This window comes from Thermobia domestica, chromosome 10 (genome assembly GCF_964235325.1).
Source record: "Thermobia domestica chromosome 10, izTheDome1.hap1.1, whole genome shotgun sequence".
NCBI classification, from domain to species: Eukaryota; Metazoa; Arthropoda; class Insecta; order Zygentoma; family Lepismatidae; genus Thermobia; species Thermobia domestica.
The window spans coordinates 232,679,956-232,704,716 of NC_137463.1; the positions used below are offsets into that span (position 1 = coordinate 232,679,956).

General features: G+C 35.6%; 1 protein-coding gene across 9 annotated transcripts in view; it reads left to right on the forward strand.

Moving 5' to 3' along the window:
- The window catches only part of LOC145663074 (uncharacterized), a 101,727-nt gene that overhangs the window by 17,369 nt on the left and 59,597 nt on the right, over positions 1 to 24,761 (forward strand). For 8 of the 9 annotated variants that reach the window (XM_081729277.1, XM_081729276.1, XM_081729274.1 and 5 more), the window contains exon 2: positions 427 to 750. In XM_081729277.1, coding sequence (XP_081585403.1) covers positions 500 to 750 — 251 coding nt within the window. In that variant the 5' untranslated portion in view covers positions 427 to 499. Of the gene's footprint in view, positions 1 to 426; positions 751 to 17,949; positions 18,124 to 24,761 lie in introns of all 9 variants that reach the window. The other variant, XM_081729280.1, reaches the window with a different exon arrangement.

Genomic DNA, 24,761 nt, shown 5'->3' on the forward strand with positions numbered 1-24,761 from the left:
CAAAAACTTTTCAATGCAAACTGTATTAACATTTTGACCTGCCGCCATTTTCTACAGGTTTACTATAGAACATCGAAATTTATTCCATCGTCTTTCTTTTGAAAATAGCTTTCAAACGATATACTACTTAACCACCCTTGCCATTTGAAAATTTTGAGTTGGACCCCGTCTGGGACAACTTTCCTTCCCTCAATACGTGGTACTTATGAAATGATGAAATACATGTTTTCTCGTTTTGACATATATTTCACTGTTTTCGAGTTTTAGAGGTCGCAAAGGACTTTGTGGACACCTTATATATATAGGAAAAGATGCTCATGAACAATTATTTAATAAGATTATGATCATAATTCTATCCAAATTGTAGATGTGGCTGTAAGTAATTATGAAAATAAACACTAAAACTTGCAAATGTAATTATTTCAGGTGATAAAAATAATACACGACAACAAGAACAGGGGAAATCTAAATAATCTATAATCATTTGTAAGGAAAGAATATGGAAGCACGCAGTGATACTGTTGAAGAAGGTATTAATATCGACATTGTAATAAAAGAAGAACGAATTGGTGATCTGAATTCTAGCGATGAACATAAAAATTGCAACATTTTGTTTCCTAGTGTAGATATAAAAAAGGAAGTTGATGATTTGTCTTCGAGTAATCATTCATATGAAACAGATGCACTAATTTCTTCCAATCCTACAACAACAAATGAAGATTGCAAACCCGTAATAACAGCGGGAAGTAGGTAAGTAATTATTTTACACATTTATTTTTCTCCCTGTTCCTTGATTTTTTGTTTCAAATGTATTAATGAAAACACAAAACACTCCATATACACCACCAGACTTAAACAAAATTCACATCACAAAGAGCGTGATAGTCTTAGTTTGAAGATCCCAGCACACCCACAGCCTTTGGAGTTACTCTGCTAGTAGTTTTCAGGTCGTCGATTTGTGTGCGATTCCGTTGTAATCTGTCTGCAATTCTAGAACGACACCAGTGAACGCCTATTTTGCAGTTTAAGTGACTTTGAGCATGGCCGTATATAGGGGTTCTGGGTGTAGGTAAATGGCTTACAAACACGAAAAATGAGTCATTTAAAACTGTTTTTGGGAATATCTTTAAAACTACAAATCGGATTTTAAAAAAGTTGTAACAAAAGTTGTTAATGAAGGGCGACATCCAATGATACCACACTCGACCCCCTACCTTCACTCCCCGGGGCAAGGGAGGGGGCTAACTTTGAAGTATTAAATAGGGACACCCATTTTTTATTGCATATTCTGATTCTCCGTGAAAAAATGAGCAACTTTTGTAAGGAGCATGATTTTCTTTTCGTGATAGATGGCGCTGTAATCGGCAAGATCAAGATGGTTTACAAACTGTCGTCAAAATCAAAATGGGTTACGAATAGTTGAAAAATAATATCTCAAGAACTACATGTCAGATTAGGAAAATTAATACTTTTGATATCTTCGCAAATGCTATCAAATGACACCATAGTTGATCTTCTCAATATGGAAAAGCGTTTGATTCTTCAGAACTTAATACATTACTTTGCCCACATTGTTGGTGTAATTTCTGTCACATGTGTCACTGAAGTGGACAGCAGTTGGAAATATTCATGGTTTATTTTTATCAATGTATTAAATTCTAGTTTTAGCGTTCCCCAGGAACAACGACGTAGACGTAGTAATAATTTGTTCCCATTGAGATGATTTCTTAATGTGAGTCCCCTTGCGTCTCAGCATCCGGAGCAGGACGTTTGGGCGCAAAACCGTATATCTAAATGGGTTAATCTACTTGCATGGGTTATAATGTATTTCATAACGAGAAACACCGGATGTTTCACACTAAGAGCCTTGAAAATAGGCACCAATATCACAAATATTCTGTCATAAAAAATAAATGTACAACTTAAGAAATTCAGAAGAATGAAATTTGACCCCAATTTTCTTTAAAAAATCTTCAGAAACTAAATTTTCGTTACGTAATAGTGTGCCTTATAGTTGTTGGAATGGGATAGAAGTGCTTACAAATATGAGTATGTTCTATATGTAGTTAAAAAGACATAGTATGTGCAAATAGGATACAGAATTATGATGGATGTTTAAGTTGATGTTTGCGATATGAATTATTATGAAGATATTGCTGATATTAAATATGTAATAGCTGTGGACAGGATAAGGATGAATTGTGATAAGTAAAAGAGTGCACTAGGCACAGAATAATAATAAAGGTGTATTGAAGAACACAAGTATTTATTGTACATACAATAAGATTAATATAGTTGCTAATAGGATTAGACATATACGGTTCAGTTATAACAGTTGGATTAGCAGTAATAAACATTTTAAGTATTAACAATGGTAAACAGTCACTGAAATTCTCAATTACATTAAATGCTTAGGCCTAGTTTAGTTGTAGTAAATTTTTGTATAATGCAGAAAGAAAAAAATCTTATGTTACATTTACCATGACATTATCATTAAATGACGGAATTATGAGCCAAATCCAGCAAGTATTCTACAATATCAACAGTTTTAAAATTTTGTACAATAGTTTGAATTCTTTCATCTGCTCTAATATATTTTCTTTTCATCGGAGGGTCTTCTTCTCGCAGCATTGCCTCGTGCACAAGTTCTGCTTTTCTTTTCTGTCCTTCTAAGTGCATCAATAAACCGCCTAGTCGATCAATATCGTTCCTTTGTGTTAGATATATTATAAAGGACAGAAGTTTATTTTGGGGTGTCACAAGCTGCCTACAGTAATTTTTTTTGGACTACTACTCCTATTTCAATGTATAGTTAGTGCCTATTTTTATGAAATCTGAAATAACTTTCTGTTAATACAATCCGGCCTAATGAGCATATCGAATAACAAAAAAGCATTCAATAAATACTCACTTGGCTGAACCACCCATCCATAGCATTAAAAACACCATTTTTATTCTAAAACCAGCTCTTACTTATTGTGTCTGACCTCTTCGTGCAGGCCAATACTTAATAAACATTTCTTGTCTTGTACCATGCATTTTAATAACATATTATGGAAAAACAAAATACGAAAATGAAAACATGTGCAGTATTGTACACAATTTAAGTAAATTCTTTAAAATAACTGAACATTAACAAAAAACTTCTTTTTTACACAAATTACACGCCCTTCTCTTGCCTCTCACCATCGTGGTGGTTGTTTTAGGAGAATCTCTTTGCTTCTCATACATCTCAATTGCTTACTGAAACAAATGTTCGAAATGGTGCCCGTCTTCTGCAATACACATTGCAAGTGTTACATATACAGCGAGTCGCAGTCCTTGCTTCATAGACGGTAATTTGAATGATAAAGAAAGTATTGCAGAAAATAGTCATCATTTCGAACATTTTCTTATCACTTGTCTCAACGGTGTTTAGGGATGGGCACGAGCAAGTTCGAAAGGGTTTTTTGTGAAACTCGACTCGACTCGACTCGAAATAGATATTTTTGAGCTCGACTCAAAACATACATCTTTGAGCTCGACTATAGAACTCGACTCGAAAAATTTTCTCCAACTCGACTCGAATTCGAGTCGAGTTTCGAGTCGAGTCCACCCAAAACGAGATAAATCCTGTGTGTAGTTTCAAGGACTTCTTCAAGTATCCTACATAGACAGTATAATTATTATCAATGATACTACTACATATTATTATTATTATTATTATTATTATTATTATTATTATTATTATTATTACAACGTGTATAACTATGAAAGATAGGTGGTTTGTATCTCAATACTAGAAACTAGTTGTCTGCCGACCTTGGTAGTCGTGAAGCTTAGGAGGCAAGGACATCGTTCAGAAGGTTCTGGGTTTGAGTTCCAGTGGAGAAGTATTACGGTTCGAGCCAAAAACTGTTAAAAGTTATAAAGTGTCGGCTAAAAATGTTCAAAACTGCTCGGCCTGGGCTTAGGCCTATCAATGAGCACCTGGGCTCACAGCTCATTCACTAACGAAACAAATCGAAAAATAAGCCGAACCAACATTTCACCCAACCGAGCCTGCTCGAGCTCTTAGCTTGGTTGAACCGAACCGAGGAAATGACTCATCCCAACCGAGCCGATGGCTTACCACAAGCGAACTGGCTCTAGACCACGGCTCAGTTGAGCCGAGCCGAACTAAGGTCATTAGTAAAATCCCTTATCTTTTATCGAGACGACACTAGATGCGACAACTTTCCCCTCTCGTGAGCAACACGAAAAGAATTCCACGTTACTGCTTACGCTTCTCATGACTTTTGCTTTACACTACTCAGGCCATGATTTCAAAGCGAGTTAAAACGAGCTGAACAAGCAAGCCATTTTTTCAAACTCGACTCCACTCGAAACTCGAGTTCATAAATAGTGACTCGGATCCAAACTCGTAGTTCGACTCGTGCCCATACAGAACAGTGTTTACGCATTTTGATTTCTTGTCTATTACAGCGCCATTTATCACGCAACGAAAAGAATGTTTAATACAAAAGTTAAGTATTTTTACATGGAGAATCGGAAGCTGGATTTAAAAACGCGGTTCCTATTTAAGATTTCAAAGTTGACCCCCTCCCTCCCCCGAGGGGTGAGGGCAGAGGGTCGAGTGTGGTATCATTGGATGTCCCCCTTCGAGGCGACAACTTTTGTTACAACTTCTTTTAAATCCGATTTTTAGTTTTTCAGATATTCCCAAAAACAGATTTAAATGCCTCATTTTTTTTGTTTACTATTAATGCCCAGGACGACCGCCCTGCTCGCCCCCTCCCCCCCACCAGATTACGGCTCTGTGTGAGAGTGGTAAAAGCACTTCCGTGATCATCAAGACGGTGGGAAAGACGTACAACGGTTATGTGGGCCTGTGACATGCACCGGTGAAAACATAAAAAAATGCACCAACCTTGATCAATATACATCAATTGATAGTTCCAATGTTGGTAGAGGCCGCAGGAGTGTCCTATGGGACTGCTTATACAATGGTAACAAAAAAGCGTAGTAAGCGTAAACTTTTTCCTCGCTTAAGTGCCTCACGCTTTGACTCCTGCTCAGAAACAAAGCAGGACGGAGTGCGAAGACTATCGTCAAAGTATGTATGCATCGCCTCAACGGATTTGTTACGGACGATTGGTTTTGGTGTCTAAAGTACGACCCAAAATCGAAAAGGCAATACATGGAGAGGCGCGGACCAAGGTTACCAAAATTCAGAAAGGTTAGGTGCGAGAAGACACTCATCAAGGTAATACTCATTACATTTTTTGATCCTGGAAGTATCGTTAATAAAAAATACGTGGCAGAAGGCACAATACTGAATGTGGCTACCTACGTGAACATCTCGGATTGCATCTTGAAGAGGATCAGACGTGTGCAGCCCGATACCACCATAACCGTGCATAGTTCTTGGCGCGTAACGGGATGGCTGTGTCCCATCACTCCCCTGTTCATCAGATCTGGACCCTACCGATTATTTCCTTTTCTCTCGCTTGAAGAAACGTTTAAAAGGACAACAATTTTCGCACATTGCCGACATTCAATGTAATGTGAACACCTAACCCGTCTCACAGGCTGCCTTCGCCCAAAGTATGCAAAACCTCTACACGCGTTCTCACAAGTGCATAACTATAGGAGATGATTATTTTGAAAGACAGTAAGCTGTATTCATGCATACATGTACCGCATTTCCACAAGTAAATAATTCGTCGTATTTATTGATCATAGGTTATACATATGATTAACCTGTGTCTCTTGAAGCTTGTCACTGAATACTAGGGTGCAAAATTTATCAAGTACTGACTTAAATTAGCTTAGGACAGCGGACAACGCATTATTTAACTAAAACATAGAGAAATTGAGAACCCCTACTTGGAATTTAACTGGTTCATACCATTTCTGAATACTTCAAAAGAAGGAAGTTTCTATTACTATTATTATTATTATTATTATTATTATTGTGTAAATATTGTAGTTCCATCTATTATGTTTCTTTAGAAAATACATTGTTACCAGATAATAACTAGACAATACACTTAGAAAAACCTCAAAGTAGGATATGAACATATGACACATATAGGTGGGATTCAACTGCAGCACCGTAATTGACAACTGTTTTAAGTAAACATAAATATGAAAAACGTATTCTTGGTCTGAAACGTCGTGGTAGATATGCTGCCAAATTATTTAATGATAAGAAACGTCGATGTTCTTTACCGTCCTGATGTCTTGGAAATTGTCGGAAACAAATGAGGATCAGTTAGCGACTTTCTAAAACTTTACTTTGTTAGAAGAATTATATACATTATAGCAGAATTAGGTATAAATTTTACACACTATTTTATGAAATAAAAGTGGCCGACTCATCAACACCCAGGCCGCAATACTGTTGGAAATGCGATACTGCTTTAGTGACGGAAACAAGAGTAAATATGACTTCTAAAGATGTAATGTGATGTGAAAAAATATTGGAAGAAAAGGAAAATATTTAGTATCTAAAAAATAAGAAACATCACATAAGGGGAGGGGGTCTTTCAGGCCCCAATTATTCTTTAAGAAGTTAATGCAATATGTGTTAAAACTAATACATAGAAAACTTTATTCCTCTCATCACATTGAAATCACAGTATTTTCGTGGTAACTTCCCAATCATAGTGACTGATTGAAATCTGTCAAGAATGAGTGGGTGAATTAACCTCTCTGTTCCCTCCGATTTTGAATTTTTTTTTCCCTTCGTCCATCCATTTCATTGTAATGCAATGCAGTAATGTGCATATTTCCTTTAAGCCTTCCCAATCACCCCTCCCTCCCTCTTCACTACTTGGATTTAAAAGAAGTCAAGAATAGGGATGAATTTGCCCCTTCCCGGTTTTTAAAAATAGTTTCAGTATTACTTTTGTATTGTTTGATTTTAGAGCCGTTTTTTGGCTTGTCTTATACGTCTCCCACTGTTTGTAGTTAAGATCAGTTAAAAGTGAGGGATTACTTTACTCTGATTAGGGAAGAATTACTACTGCATCCACAGCTATTTAAAAGTATGTTCGACGATAAAATATATTTGAATTTTAAGGTTTACATCCCAGAACGAAATATTGCGGACACAATAAATTCACTCCTTCATAAAATTTGAACAAAATCCTGTTTCCAACGTTTTTCTTTACTCTTTTCTGGAATGTTGCAAATTTTGCAGTAAAAGATGAATGAATCATCATACGTATTGTGCCACATTGGAGTGTCTACGAGCTGTTCTGTCTCTATAACGGTCAGCAAAAATCTTTGGGGGAAGGCATTCGGCATGACAGTGCGTGTTCTTGTATTGTTGCAACAGTATTTCGAAAATTCCAGTCTAAGAATCGGAAAATTCCGATGCCAACATGGAGCATACAGTCCAAAGCAGGTCCCGTCGGATTTTGTTTTTGGACTACTGAAAACGCCATAATGGCCAGCATTTTAGTAGCTCCTTGACAACCATGCGCTCAACCAAACGAATTCTACATGGCCATTGGAAACTTGGTATCACGTTGGTTCGGATATCTCGATGTCAGTGCAATGTCAAAAAGTGGTAGAATACCTTTCATATATTAAATAACTTGGTTGTTATCAAAACTCCGTGTAACGTTGGTTCCTGTTAACACGGCATAGCGCGTCCTCAGGTTGCGGATCGAGGAGAAGGAGAAGGCCTCTAGATATAGAGGTTAGCTGCTAATATACTGAATAAGCAATCGCGAACAGACAAGGAGTGGTCCTCCACCTTGGGGGTTTGGGAAAGGCTAGATTTGGAACATGAAATATTAGAAGTTTTTATAGGGCAGGCGCGTTAAAATCCGTAACGAGTGAGTTAGAGAAATACAGGATGGACCTAGTAGGAGTTCAGGAAGTTAGGTGGAAAGGAAATGGAATTGTAAATTCAGGAAATTTTACGTTCTTTTACGGGGAAGGAAATAAAAATCACCAGTTAGGAACAAGGTTTTTCGTTCATAAACGAATATTACGAGCAATTAAGCGGGTTGAATTTGTTATTGACATACTTTCTTTTATTACTCTTAAGGGTCGGTGGTGTGATATTGTTTTGAATGTACATGCTCCAACAGAAGATAAGGATGACGATATAAAGGACAGTTTTTACGAAGAAGTGGAACGGATATTTGACCAACTCCCGCGATACCATATGAAAATTCTATTAGGGGATTTCAATGCGAAGGTAGGACGAGAGGATATTTTCAAACCGATTATAGGGAACGAAAGTCTACATAAGGAAAGTAATGACAATGGTGTTAGACTCGTGAACTTTGCAACATCCAAAAACCTACTCGTGAAGAGTACAAAATTCCCACATCGCGACGTTCATAAATACACTTTGACATCACCAGACGGAAAAACACATAATCAGATTGATCACGTTTTAGTAGATAGAAGAAGGCAATCTAGCATAATTGATGTCCGGTCGTTTAGAGGGGCTGATTGTGACACGGATCACTACCTGGTAGGAGCGATAATGCGAGAGAAATTATCATTGAATAAAGGTAATATTCATTGTCCGAAAACGGAGAGATTCAAAAAGAAATTAGAAGAGAGCCAGGTAAGAGAGGAATACCAGATTGAAGTTTCGAATAGATTCTCGGCTGCAGAAGATTCGGAGTGCACTAGTGTTGAGGATACTTGGATTGCAATTAGAGATAGCATTAAAATTTCAGCAAAAGAAAAATTGTGACACGCTGAAATACGTAGGAACAAACCATGGTTCGACCAGGAATGCATTAAACTAGTAGAGAAGAGAAAACAGGCAAAATTACCTTGCTACAAAATCCGAATGAAATAACTACACAAAATTTCGTAGACATCAGGTGGGAAACTTCCAAAACTTTTAGAACAAAGACATGCGGTATTTTGTAAGCTAAAATTAAGGAACTTGAAGATAATAGTAAAAATAAAAACATTCGGGACATATATAAAGAGATACACGAATTTAAGAAAGCTGACTGAACCTCGTGCTTATATGTTAAAGAAATCTGACGGAACAGTTTTCACATACGGATAGCACCTTAAATAGATGGAAAGATTTCTTTGACAATTTGCTTAACACGCAGCCAAAAAACTAATGTGCGTGGAGAAAAGGAGATACACACCGCAGAACCGTATATTCTAGAACTCAACCGAATAAAAGTAGAAACTGCTATAAAGTGTAACGTACCGTACTGGTAACGACACATTGGGGTGGCACATGAATTTTCTTGTTTTAGGTTGCGTTATGTTCAATCTGTTCTTATACACGCTAATTTATGTTTAACTTGTTATTATACGTGTCTCGTGTGAATTTATGATTGATAGTCCCTTTTACTTAATGTTTAGTACTATTACGATTGTATCTTTGATGGTGTACGTAATCTCTATGTGCGACATAACCATAGCGTATGCCATTATCCCTAGGAGTTTAGTAGGCCTCAGTTTAAATTAATCCGGTAATGATATGTAATGAATACTTTCTGTCCTGCGAGTGTTTACTTACAATATATATATATATAAAGGTTGTCGTTATTGACCCGTATATTGTATACCTGCAGACCATATTAGTAGAGAGCAAAATTTATTAAATAATTAGTACGTACCGGTAATTGTATAATTATACTGAACAGACAGTATAATTTAACATAATTATCCATTGCAATACTACATTAGAAGCGTGAGTGGCCTTTTCAACTCTATAACATGGCATGGTACGACGAATGCATATTAATGTGAACTATCCTGTTACGTGAAAATACACTTACATACATATTTTAGTTTCTCCTGTAAAACTGATTAGTTCATTTTATTAATATTAGTACCATTGACACAAGGAAACTACTTACTTTTAGATATATTCAATAGTGGCTGACAAGTTTATAATTTACCTATCAAGTTCTCTTTTTCTTTTCCGCTTCTCATTTGTTCGCTCTGATGCAAGTATTTACGCCACTCTTTTGTTTGTAAAGAGTATGCAGACGTGGCACATGGCGAGATTAAGTGAGAATAGGAAATAAATTTCTTGTACAAAAATTATAAATTAAGTTTTAGGATTTTATTTATATGTATACTAAGAATAATACAAATCTTTAAATCTGAGCGAGTAATGATGCTTACATTTATTGTTATTGGTGACGTAATATATTATGCGTCATGTGCGAGTAAGCATGTCAAGTGCACAAAGAAGAGGGAAAAAGTTAATATGTTGAATTAGGTTACCCGTGACAAGCAGAGCGATTTTAAATTAGAAATTACGTAGCAAATTGCTTCTTTTGGGTAAACCTATATAAAGTATACAATCAGGAGTAACCTATAGTACATTTTGGTCGATAAATAATCCTCTGCTCAAAATTGAATTAACCTTTTTTTGGATGATCGTCACGCGGTAGTGTTTGTTCCGGCCTAGTGAAATGGCCTCACGGGACAAAACAAGCTGTGATTAGCGTCGTGATCCGACCAAAAATCAAATCCGAACGGGAGTGAAAGTTGGCGGAGTCCTGAAGCAGATCAACAATGTGTAAGCTTTTATATATATATATATATATTTAAAAAAAAACCTCAGGTAATCCAAGTTTTACTTAAATTTTTACACAAGAAAATTCGAAATTTCTAGAACCAATATGGCGACTTCAACGCTACCATCATAATAATCTTCATCGAACTAATATTCTTTTTAGTGACTGTGTTTATTAGTTTATTTAAGTGTTGATGATGGATACAGAAATGTTGGGTTAAAACAGTGTAAAACAATGCTAGTTAGTAACCTTGTATAACTTCCGGTTCTCATGTTTCCTCCTTTTAATAGTGTTATTAACCTGAAATAGGTTAATTTTTTTCTTTTAATTATGAACCTGAGAAATATAGAAATTAGATAAAGTCTGGAACCTTAAGCTTAAATTATTATTATTATTATTATTATTATTATTATTATTATTATTATTATTATTATGATTATTGGCACTTTCGAATTAATCATGTAATATGGATTTGGCTTATGATATCAAACGACAGAATAGTTACCTCGTTTGTAAATGCACTTGAGGTACCAGCTTGTTGGCCTTATTCACGAGAGACTGATCTGTTATATAAGTTAATTATTTTTTTATTTGGCACTTCATTTGTTTTTCAATTTTCATTTCTGTAATAATTCTCACAACAATTGATACATGTTATGAAGTAACTCTAAAAATGCTGTCTGGCAGGATTTTTTTTCCTTTGTAGTGCATACATGTCCATTTGTATATATTTCATATCTCATTACTTCATCGTATTTGGTTCCGTGGCTGCATTGGGTAAATTCAATGCTATGGCCATACAGAGCGATGCCTCATATCTGCCACTAGTTCCTTCTAATTCTGAAATTGGGAAGGCGTATAATTGTGGAATACAGTAAAGGGGATATTATTGCTCATATGACTAATATACGAGGGCAAGTCAAGAAAGACTTGCACTGATTTTTTTCCCGGCAGTTCTGTTAACGCTGGAGCTTCATAGTTTGGCATACAAGTAGGGTGGGTCTTGCTGTGCATATATATAAAATGTTGTTAAGGAATCATTGCATGTTTGGTAACCACGACTTTTTATTGCAGGTGATGTTCTGCGCCGCCTCTAGAAGTCGCCTGTAGAAGAAATGGAGTCATTACGAGATGAACAATTTGCAGCTATACGGTTCTGCTATCGCCTGGGGAAAAGTGCAACAGAAACTCTAGGAATGTTGAGAGCAGCCTACAAAGATGACGCTCTGCCACGAAGTACCGTGTTCTGGTGGTTCAAAGAGTTTAAAGAGGGCCGAATGACAATCACGAAAGCTGGTGGACCAGGTGTATCAGAGTCAGCTGTTACTGAGGTGAACATTAACACGGCAGCAGTCATTGTTAGAGAAGATCTCAACATTCCTAGAGTTTCTGTTGCACTTTTCCCCAGGCGATAGCAGAACCGTATAGCTGCAAATTGTTAATCTCGTAATGACTCCATTTCTTCTACAGGCGACTTCTAGAGGCGGCGCAGAACATCACCTGCAATAAAAAGTCGTGGTTACCAAACATGCAATGATTCCTTAACAACATTTTATATATATGCACAGCAAGACCCACCCTACTTGTATGCCAAACTATGAAGCTCCAGCGTTAACAGAACTGCCGGGAAAAAAATCAGTCCAAGTCTTTCTTGACTTGCCCTCGTATTTAACGAGACAGCTTAAATGTTAGAGTCATGGAATGCAATGTTATTACAGGAGGAGGATTGTAATTCGATGTGTGCCATATTTTTTGTGATTATTTTTTAGATAACTCTAATGAAAGCCGATCAGTCTGTCATATTATAGATGTGTTGTATATGTTGTTGCAACGAGGTACTTTAAACAGAAAAGTAAAATTTCTTTCTTTTTTTCCATTTTCTTCTTTTTTTTTCAGTGCAAACAAGCAAAGTTAAAATGTTTAGTGATTTATTTCACTATGAGAAAGTACATCAGAAATTTTATTATGAAATTAAATATAAAAGGAAAAGAAATTGTATTCTACATGAATAATATTGTAAATCTTCAATCATTTACAAAAGGAAAATTCTTTTAAGTAAATATCTTTTCTTCATTCGAATAATATTGATGTTATCCATCTTAATTAAAATGTTAAGTTCTCTTTTGTATGCTGTCACCTGAAAACAATAAAGAAAGTCAATAATATAGAAATTGAACATTCTAATTCAGTCTCATGAATTAATGAGGATAGTATAGTATAGACTTAATATATATGTACTAATCGAATAGTGTCTTATTTTACAAGTTATAAATTCTTGACAGGCGGTAAGAATCAGGGGAAAAGAGTTAGAACGTGTTGAATATAAACTTGAAAGACAAAATGGGAAAATGAGAATAAATATTGAATTCTTTAATAATTGGGTGGGCAGAACAATTTATATATATATATATATTGACATTAAGACATTGTTTTCTCCGATACTATTTTCAATTTTAAATAACTTGTGAAAACTATTAACTTACCAATTTGGCAACGATTATTAATTAGCTGTCAATTTGGCGTCTTTAACCAGAATTCGTTACCATGGATTTGTGATTTTTTTTAAGAAGAAACACTTCTTTATTAGAAGAAATTAAAGAAACACAAATCTCTGGGTGTAGTTGAAATTCCAGCTGAGTTAATTTTAGCTGGAGGCGAAAAATTGTAGAACAAGATACACATACTTATTCTCCTTGTCTGGAACAATGAAGAATTGCCACAAGAGTGGAAAGAATCAATCACTGTTCCAATTCACAAGAAATGCGACAAGACTGACTGTAATAATTAACGAGGCATTTCTCTTTTGTCAACATTCTATAAAATACTTTCAAATATTCTATTAGCAAGATTGACCCCATACGCAGATGAAATTATTGGAGATTATCAGTGCGGATTTAGACGAAATCGATCAACTATGGACCAAATATTTACCATTCGCCAGTGGGAATACAATACCCCGGTACATCAACTATTTATTGATTTTAGAAAAGCGTACGACTCGGTTAGGAGAGAAACATTATACAACGTTCTTACGGAACTTGGAATACCGAGAAAGCTAATTAGATTAATTAAGATATGTTTAAATGAATCCCAAAGTAAAGGCCGGGTAGGAAGTTTTTTGTCCACGAGCTTTCACGTCGATAATGGTCTGAAACAAGGAGATGCGTTGTCGCTATTATTATTTAACTTTGTTCTTGAATACTCTATAAGAAAAATCAAAGATAGCAACCAGGGCCTAGAGTTGAACGGTGTTCACCATGTTATGGCATATGCTGATGATGTAAATTTAATAGGGGACGATAGGAGAGCAATAGAAACAAATGTAGAGGTCTTATTAAGCGCTTGCAGGGACATGGGTTTAGAAGTTAATAAAGAGAAAACTAAATACATGGAAGTGCGTCGGGACCGTAATACGGCAAATTATGGATGATTTAAAATATTAAATTATACTTTTGATAAAGTGGATACTTTCAAATATCTAGGATCAATATTAACAGACGAAAATCATATTCACGAAGAAATTAAATGTCGACTAAAACCAGGGAAGTGTTATTATTCAGTTCAAAGTATTTTGTCGTTGCGAATTCTGTCGAGGAATTTGAAGCTGAAAATATGTAAAATGCTAAATTTTTATTTCCTTTGCACAGTTACTTAAATCCAGTGTTTCTCGTTTCTATGGAAATGGATCCTTGCTTAGATCGCCAAATTTGTAAAATGCTTAATATTGATAAAAAAACTTGGGTGTAGTCGCCGAATTTGTAAAACTCGTCTTAGAACACAATTTATTTATTTAAAATGAACAAGATATCAGAATGAACAAATCCTAGCTGGTGTAGCCAAATTTGTAACGATTATTTTCCCGGAATGAATAAAATCTCAAAACGAATTCCGGAATGAACAAAATCTCAAAATGAATCAAAATCCTAACTGGTGTAGCCAAATTTGTAAAACTCTAAAATTTTTATTCATTATGATTTAACACCAAAGTAAATATTATCCTGGTTGAACTAAGCCAAATTTGTAAACACGTATGTTTCTTCTTAAAAAATTGTAAACTACGGTTTTATTTGTAAAAACTATTTTCCCGGTTTATATTCAACGCATTCTGACTCTTTTTCCAGAGTCCTTACTAAAATAGCAACCGCTCGTGAAGAATCTATAAGGCATTACTTTATTACTTATACTAGACTTTCATAATATTGTAATCTAATTGTTTTGTAAGACGAAATTATACTGTTCCATTTTATGTCAGCGATCTCATTTATTGTTTTCAGGTAACATCTTTAAAAAGGGATTTGACATTATGAAGAATATAGATAACAGCAAATATCATCTGATTAAAAAAAATGATATAATACTCAACAACATAATTATACGAGTTTTATACGATTTATGTTATTTATATATCTCATTTTTAGAACAATAGTTTCAAAATGTATTCTTTTCATAGTGAAATAAAATTATACATGTTTATATTGCTTGTTTCCATTTAGAAAGAAAAAAATATTACTTCTCTGACTAAAGTACCTCATTATAGTATCACATGCAAAGAACTTTGATGTCTATTCCAGACTGATCTAGAAGAATCTAATCGTAAATAAAAAAATGGCACATTACAATTCTCTTCCTTCAACAACATTGTATTTCATGACTCCTCATGAACTTTAATTAACTATTGAGCTGTCTTATCAAATATATTGGTTCACACGAGCGATAATACATCCTCTATTACATTCTACAATTATATTCCTTCTCAATCTCAGTATTAGAAGGAAGTAGTGGCAGATACGAGGCACACACTCTATATGGCCTTAACATTGAATTACTCAATTCAGCCACAAAACCAAAAATGATGAAATAATGGAAAATATGAACTATATACAAATGAATATGCATGCACTACAAAAAAAAAAGTCCTACCAGACAGCATCTTAAAGTTAATTTGTAACACATATCTTGTTGTGGGGAAAATTACAAAACCAAAGTTTCAAACCAAATGAAGTGCCAAAGAAAGAAAGAAAAATCATCCTATCTATTTGACATAGCAGATCAGTCTCTCATAAATACGTAAGTGCAACAAGCTGATGCCGTAAGTATATCTACAAGTGAGGTAATTATTCTGTAATTGGATGTCATCAACCTGATCCTAATAAAAAACATGCTTAAGTTCCGTACTTTAATCGTGCTTATATCTAAGATTTAAATTATTTCAATAGAAGGAAACATGAAATTTGACGTTATACATAGTTACCATAGCAACATAAATCATCCATGATCGCTATCATGGTTCTAGAGAATTCTAAGACTACATTAGTGGAGAGCTAATCATAGAATGCATGTGATGTGTGAAGCCGCACACAAGTTAACTCAACATTTTTGTATTCACCATCATCGACACACAAATACACCACACACTGTTTTCCAAATTTACTTTAAAAATATTAGTATGATGGTAGCGTCGAAGTCGCCGTCTTAAGTTTAAAGAATTTCAAATTTACGTGTCTAAAAGTTCAAGGAAAACTTGGTTTACCTGAAGCACTGAGATTGTTTTTATAGCTTACCACTGTTGATTAGCTCCGCGATGCAACCCAATTTCAATTCCAGTTGGAGTTGAGCTTCGGGTATATCAGGAGTCTGGCCGCAGCTTCGTTGTTCTGTGGTGTCATTTCCTTCGGCCGGAACAAAATATCCTACCGTGACAACAGTCCGAATATAGGTTACTTAAATTTAGAGCAGAGGATTGATTTTTTTTCAAAATCTGTCTAGAGGTTGTACTGAATCAAATAATTTCCATAGATTAGCCGAATGAATCATTTTAACACCACAATTTCTAACTTAAAATCACTCTGCTTTGTCACGGTAACTCAAGTAGACATGTTACACTTTTTCCTCTTACATTTTACACTCGACATGCCTACTCGCACATTATACATGATAATTCACATCACGAATAATAATAGACGTAAACATCAGTCCCCGCTCAAATTTAAAGATTTGCATTACTACTATTATCTATATATATAAATCCTAAACTAAAATTTTTAACGTGTGTATCAAATTTATTTTTCTTACTTAATCTCGCCATGTGTTGCTTCTCCATACTCAAACAAAAGAACAGCGTAATACTTGTGATAATGCAAACAAATGAGAAACGAAAAAAGAAAAGGAAAACCTTATTACAACGCAAGTCGCTTTTCATCTAATTTGTTTTTACTAGTATACGTAAGTAATTTCTTTATACCAACGATTATCGTATTAATAAAATGCACGATTTCAGTTGAGTAAAGCCTAAAATATGTACATATGTATGCAGGTATATACTTTCCACATAATAGCGCAATTTACGTTAATATGCATTTGTTATATGTCACATTTTAGAGTGAAAAGGGCCTCACACACATTTATCGCAATGGATAGCTATGCTAAATTTTCTCTCCAACGTAATAATTAGTTAATAGGATTTCTCTCCACTAACGAGATCTGCAGATATACTATACGCGGGTCAACAATATTCACCAAACAGAATATTCGTTACGTATCAGTACTAAATAATTTAAGCCGTCGCCTAAGTAGTTTCTAAAGATAATAACAGAGCCTACGCCGCAAGTAGAGAATACACATACCAAGGCTATGGCGCAGATAAAAATTACGTATGCCACGTATGGCATCAATATAAAATAGTAACTATAATGAACGGAACACGGATGATAAGAGATTAAACACAACTTAGCACTTATAAGAATAAAGTGCAACCTAACACAACCTAAAATAAGAAAATTTAAACCCTGTGCAACTAAAATGTAAACAGAATGTAAGGTTACCAGTAAGGTACGTTGCATTTTTCCCAGGGACTTCGAGAATTTTTTTTTAATAATTCATTTGCACTCTTTGAGTAAATCGTTCCGTTTCTCGATAGTACAATCAAATAGCTTTACGTTTGATAAATTTTGTTTTGATACCTCTCTCCCCTTGAGATACTTCAAATATACCATATTATTACCTAGTTTTGTCACTAGATAAGGCCCTGTATAAGTAGGCATATACTTCTGTGTAATTTTCTTGAAGGCATCGGATAGGAAATTAGTTCAGACCATCACAAGATTGCCTTCCTTAATTTCTATAGAACGATTCAATCTATTATCTTGTTTTCTTTTTCTTTTTGTCGACCATCGAGGTTCCACTTGTATATGTCGCCTCGAGTCCATATCCTGCAACTCCAAAGGCCATGGGAATTGTTCCCTGAATGTATCTGCTGACGAAAAGAATATAAAAAGTTCCGCAGGTGTACAGCCAATGGTACTGTTATATGAATAATTTAAGAAATCCTGCGCGAACTTCAATACGTTTTTCCATTTAGTATGATTTTTGTTACATATTAGACGAATAATGCGATTCAATTCTCGATGAGATCTCTCCACTATCCCATTTCCTTTAGGGTTATATGAAGTCACAAGGATATGATGGATCCGATGCTCCATACAAAAGTTTTTCCAGCTCTGATACAAGAACTGTGGGCCTTGATCTGACACTACATAATTTGGATAAGGACATATGTAAAAATATTTTTCTAAAATTCGGATAATTTCCGCAACAGTTGCGGTTTTTAAAGGTAAGTAGCAAACAAATCAAGTATAGACATCTATTATAGACAGTATATAATAGTAACCATAACTGCAAGGGAGTTTTCCGACCAAATCCACACATATTTTGTGATGGGGTTTATCAGCCCGGATGTGGATGTCTTCCCGTGCAATAACTTAGTTGGAAAATTTTGTCTCAGGACAGAGCTCACAGTTTGTTATATACATCTTAAAGGTTTGTTTGATTCCAAAAGAATAGCTCTTGAGCTAGTTTCACACACTTTGTTACCCGAAATGTCCTGTTTCATGATTTTTTTCACCACGCACTGAACTAATGCTGTAGGAATTACTAGAAGCCAATTATTTAATTTAGAATTTCGAATATAGAGTAGGTTATAAATAACTTTAATTCGATCATGTACTATTGTAGTATTTGCCTTATTCCTAGTTTGTTATATACATCTTAAAGGTTTGTTTGATTCCAAAAGAATAGCTCTTGAGCTAGTTTCACACACTTTGTTACCCCGAAATGTCCTGTTTCATGATTTTTTTTTCACCACGCACTGAACTAATGCTGTAGGAATTACTAGAAGCCAATTACTTAATTTAGAATTCCGAATATAGAGTAGGTTATAAATAACTTTAATTCGATCATGTACTATTGTAGTATTTGCCTTATTCCTCAATTCGCAGCAATACTTATCTGACGCTTGCAAATTCGCTAATTCATTCACCTCAAACCAGGTATTAGTATTATAATTTACAAAATTTATTTGGTAATTACTGGGTTCGGCATAACATTCAGGAGTATTCCGACATAGAATGTGTGTTATTTTATTGTGGGTTCCTTTAATGTGTTCAAACCGGAGGTCGAATCGCTGTAATTTCAATAAAATTTTAGTTCTCGTATCCAAATTTTGTAACGTGAACGCATAGGTTAAAGCATTACTATCACAATGAACTGTAACTTGCCTGCCCAAAATATAATAGGAAAAATGTTCACACAAGAACAGGACTGCTAGAAATTCTAATTGAAAAATAGAGTAGGATACTTCCGATAATTTTAACTTACGACTTGCGTACTCGATAACTAATAGCTCTCCGGTTTCATCGTACTGCTCGAGGTAACCAGCTAAATTTTCCAACGACGCGTCTGAGAACAAGTGGAAAGGTTTTGAGAAATCAGGTTGACTGAGTGCAGGAGGTTCACTCAGTAACATCCTCAATTGTTGGAACCGTTCTTATAATTCAGGAGTAAACTGATACTTTTTGTCCTTTAGAAGATCGAAGAAAGGTGCAGTTAACGCAGCAAATTGGGGAATATTTTTTTTTCTCCATGAAAGCATTCCTAGGAAGGATCGTAACTTTTTGTTAGTATTAGGAATCGAGAAACACTTAATAGCCTCATTTTGCTTCGGATTTGGTTTCACTTCAGCTCCATTGATTATATGTCCTAAAAACAAAATTTCTGTTTGCATGAATTGACATTTTTTGAGGTTTAAAGCGAAGTTTCCACGTTCTAAAATTTTAAATAGTTCCTCCAAATGGGTAAAATGTTCCAATACGTTTGAACTATAACAAAGCAAATCATCAAGGTATACAACTACGAAATGCTGAGTATCTAGTCCAAAATAGGAGTTCATAATGTTTTGAAATATACTAGGGCTTGACTTAAGTCCCATAGGCAAGACACATAGTACGTATTGCCGCCCTAAGTAGATAAAACTAGTACACTGGAATGAGTCAGGATGAAGCCTGACACCATAGTAACCCATGGTCGCATCCATTGAGCTGAAGATTTTGGCTACCGAAATTCGTGAGAGGATTTCGTTTATGGGTTCGACTTGAATTTTCGGACTTATGACTTTATTATTCAATAAACGAAGATCAATCACCGGTCTCACACTCCCAGAAGCTTTCCTTACACAATGTATGGGATTCCTATAGCTACTAGGATGTTCTTTGGCTATCCCCAGTCTGATCCATTTATTTAGCTCTTCAAATTCGTTTTGCATGGCCTGAGGAATGGGATATTTTTTCTACAACAGGCTCCTAATCAGTTCGATTTTATAGGGTTCGCATTTTATCGGTTTTGGATACAAAATATATTTCTATACTTGATTAACAATATTTGTAGTTTAATATCTGTATCTAAATCTTCACGTTTATCAATGTATTCCTTAATTTAGGTTTCGAAAAGTTCTCCGAAATGGAGAAGGGGGTACATTACACTCATCAGACATCTTATTATCAAGGTGCACTAATATTTTTGGATCGGATAGATCTAAGATTACCTTTTCGGAGTTATTGTTCAAAATCAGTTTACGGTTTTCACTATCCAAAACTACTTGAAATTTTGCAAAAGGTGATCTCAGTAACAATCCAGTCTTCATATCTTTAACAATAAAAAATGGGACATCGAATAAATTTCCTTGAATATTAATGGTTAACTCAGACCCTTAAGTAAAAAATCATCTTTCCCAGCAAAAGCGTTTAAATGGAGTCTGGGAGTACGTTTTAACTTTGGCGATCGAAAAGAATTTTGTAATCTCGTCCAAACGTTGTAATTTAATAAATTTAGCTCAGCTCCCGTGTTCAGAATACATTTTATTTGCATCCCGCTACTTCACAGTTTACCGAAGGGGAAGGAAAACTCTCATGGTCATGGTGAGTAGTATCCTTGTCTCCTTCCTTTAAAGCAAAATAAGTTAATAACTTAACAGGAGTTACTTCTGAATTTTCTCGAATTCTGGTAAGCGAATAATCTGTATCACAAAATTTGTCGCAATTTTGATGTGGGGAGAGAAGTTTCGCTGAGCAGGCATCGTCTTCCCTTAAGGATGACTGCTCAACCTGTTTTACCAGGTCTGACAATGGTTACACCAGACGGAAGTATTACTAGTCTTCATTGCTTCAATAGTCACAGAGGTATAAGACGGGTGTAAAGAAGTGACTGACGTCATAACTGGAATATGAGAAGGGAAAGGAGAACTCACTACAAGTACACGAGGACCTTGTACAAATGGTGATTTTATACACCCTCCATTCCAAAAGAAACCGAACGTTTTAAAAAAACAAAAAAAGCAATGTACATTTTGGAACAAATCATTTTTATTAATCAATGTATTCCCCTTCTGCATCGATACACATATTTGCACGCTCCAACAAGTTGTCAAACGACTTCTCCATGTCCTTTATTGGAATGGTCTTTAGTACGGCGGTCGTCGCCTTCTCAATGGCATCAATCGATGCGTGCCACTTTCCTTTCATCGCCAAATGCAGTTTCGGGAACAGATAGAAATCACACGGAGCGAGATCTGGTGAATAGGGCGGATGATGCAACCGAATAATGTGATTTTTGACCAAAAATTCAGTTACAAGTCGCGAATGATGTGATGGTGCATTATCGTCCAAAAGAGTCCAACTGCCGATTTCGCGATATTCGGGCCGAATACGACGAATTCTTGCCAGCAAACGCTTCATGACGCCCAAGTAAAACTCTCCAGTGACTGTCTGGCCGGGCTGAACAAATTCTTTGTGGATAATTCCTTTTGAATCGTAAAAACAAATCAGCATCACCTTAACTTTTGACTTCACCAAGCGACATTTTTTGGGTGTTCCTTCATCCGGCGCTCTCCATTCAGCACTTTGCCGCTTTGTTTCGGGCTCATATTCAAAACACCACGTCTCGTCACCAGTTACAATCGATTTCAAGAAGTTTCGATCCTGCCGAGCACTTTTAACGATGTCTTTGCAATGCGCAATTCGATCAACTTTTTGGTCTTCGGTGAGTTTGTGTGGTACAAACCGCGAATTAACCTTCTTAAGGCCCAAAACTTCGGTCAAAATGCGGTATGTGGTTGTTTGAGGAATGCCTAATTCCATTTCAATAACTTTCACCGACGATTCTTTGTTATGTTTGATGAATTCACGCACTTTTTCGATGTTTTCTTAGGATAATCCGGTTCTGGGACGGCCTGATCTTTCGTCATCATCCAGCGTCTCTCTACCCGATTTGAATCGCCTGAACCACTCGTAAACTTGCGTACGGGATAGACACTCATCACCATATGCATTTTGTAGCATTTGGTGCGTTTCACTAAAAGTTTTACCCAGTTTAACACAAAACTCAATTGCAGCTCGTTGTTTGAAACTCATTTTCCGACCGATGTACACAACACACTAACAGTTGAAACGCAATAACTTTGTTGCCGTGCATCCAAATGTCATGACATTTATACCAGTTGTCAATGAGGGACTACGCCATCTACCGGTAAAATATTACAACAGATGGCACTAGTGGTACTATTTGTTTTCAAAAGTTCGGTTTCTTTTGGAATGGAGGGTGTATTATACATCCCTGGTATGATGTACGGCAGCGGTACATTTCCATACATCATAGGTAAGGCTTGAATTTCCGAAACAGGTTGATTTCTCTTAATTTCGTTTCCTCCCCAACTTCTCTTGAATTTTCGATTACTCTTCCAGTTCCGACGTACATTTCCAGCCCCATTTCTAAATTGTTGATTATTGAAAGTTTCTTTTGTAGAACTTTCGACATTCATTGGATCCGTTTGTACCGCATTATCTATACTAGTTCTTTTCCTCTGATTAACAAAGGTGTCTCACATTCTGTTGTTTCTTAATTTGAAATTTTGAACCACTGTGACTATCGAGCTGGCTGTTAGGACATTCTAATTCGGTTATCCTAAGAGTGAAATCTTGCACATTGCTAACTGACTCTAATTTCAAAAGTTTAGATTCCTCTGTGGGTAAGCATTCTAAAATCGCATCATTTAATTCTTGGTCTGATGGCACCGTCACAGTCGAATTATACGTTTCCACTATATAACAGACGAAGTCCAGTAAAGAAGAATATTTAGTGCGATCATATCTCAATGAATAGAGACGACGCGTTTGTGCCCTCTCCATCTGTTCAGATATATATTGCAGCTTGAAGAAACTAACAGAATCTTGGAAGGTTTTTATTTGGTTCGCGACACTCCGATACCAAATTTTGGGGGATTTTTCGAAACGCCTTGCTATTATATATATATATATATATATATATATATATATATATATATATATATATATATATATATATATATATATATATATATATATATATATACGGTCTTGCTCGGTCAAAACATACATATTCGTTTGGATTATGTCATCCAAGAGGGGCCACGGTTGCTCAGTGGTAGAGCGTTCACCTCTGGTGCATGGGGTCCCGGGTTCAAACCCTGCTCCCGCCAAGTGAACTTTGTGATGGACAATCACCGTGTGCGTGGGTTTTCTCGGGGTTCTCCCGTTTCCTCCCACTTTCTTCACTCCAGCATTTCATTCATTTCTCATAATCACCGTCTCCTTTAGCCTAACCGGCATAACCGTGGGACGTAAAACTCAAAGATTTCATTTTTTATATCATCCAAGAAAATTCGAACAGTTCCTTGCGTCATTTTCCCATCAAAATTTCGGGAAATGATGCAATTCTTTTAAGTAAGAACCAGCACATCGTTTTTGTTATGGGCTATTTCCCCAATGAACGTTTTCTGCTGGTAAATCCGAAGGGATTTCGCAATACACATTACTACAATTTAGAACTGAAGGTTCATTTTGGTGAGTTTTATTTCTATAACGTTTACGTTTATCATTCCGGTGACCATTCCTTTCTTCCTCCGAATCGGTTGAGGACAACCTTCTACGCGCAGATGTACTATTGATCCGCGATTCATCTAAATTATATATCTTACTTTCGTTACTATCGTCCTCCGAAACATCAATTTCAAATCTATTTTTCCGAAATATTTTATCACGATTACTATCATTATTAGCGGAAGATTATCCTTTTCTACCTAACTTCTCGCGAAGAAGGGTTTCGCATTTATTTTGAGCTTCAGAAATTTGGTTTTGCACGGATTCCTTTGAGTTTTCCATATTCTGCCTACACTGATCCCGGTTATGTCTGTAAGCCTCAATTACATCTCTTTCTAGTACCTTTACCATATTAACGGTGGTCTCGTTGAGTTTGCGCCACTTTCGGCTGTCTTCAGCTTGCTGCTCTTTTACAATTTTCACTTCGTTTTGATAGTCAATATTAACTTTACTTATTTCTACCCTTAAATCAGACATCTCTTTTGCTACAGCCTCAATTTTAACTTCTATGTTTTCATTAGTTTCCTTTAGTCCTAACTTTATATTATCTACATCTCTCCTAACAGTGTTAACATCAGTTACATCATCATTTAATTCCTTAGAAAAGTTAGTTTGAAGCTCATTTATAATTTCCATACATTGAGTTTTTATATTCTTAATTTCTAATCTAACCTGTCTAAATCATTAGTTAGTTCTGTTTGCAGAAAAGTTAAAAGATTCTTTACGCGATGACATATCGATGGATATTTTTAGCATTAACTCTGACATTTTAGTATCAATTTCCGTCATCTTAGTATCCATTCTAGTTTCTAATCCGGTAATCAAGTTTTTTTAAAGTTTCCAAAAGTGGACCCCCACCAATTTCGATTGTCGGTATACTTTTTATCGTTCTGTCTTCCTTACTAGCAGCATTTGCACCTTCGCTAACTTCATCAGTTAAATTTCTTTCTCTCTGTGACTCACAGTCTAAACAATACCAGCTACCATAATTTCGTTTCAAGGTTTC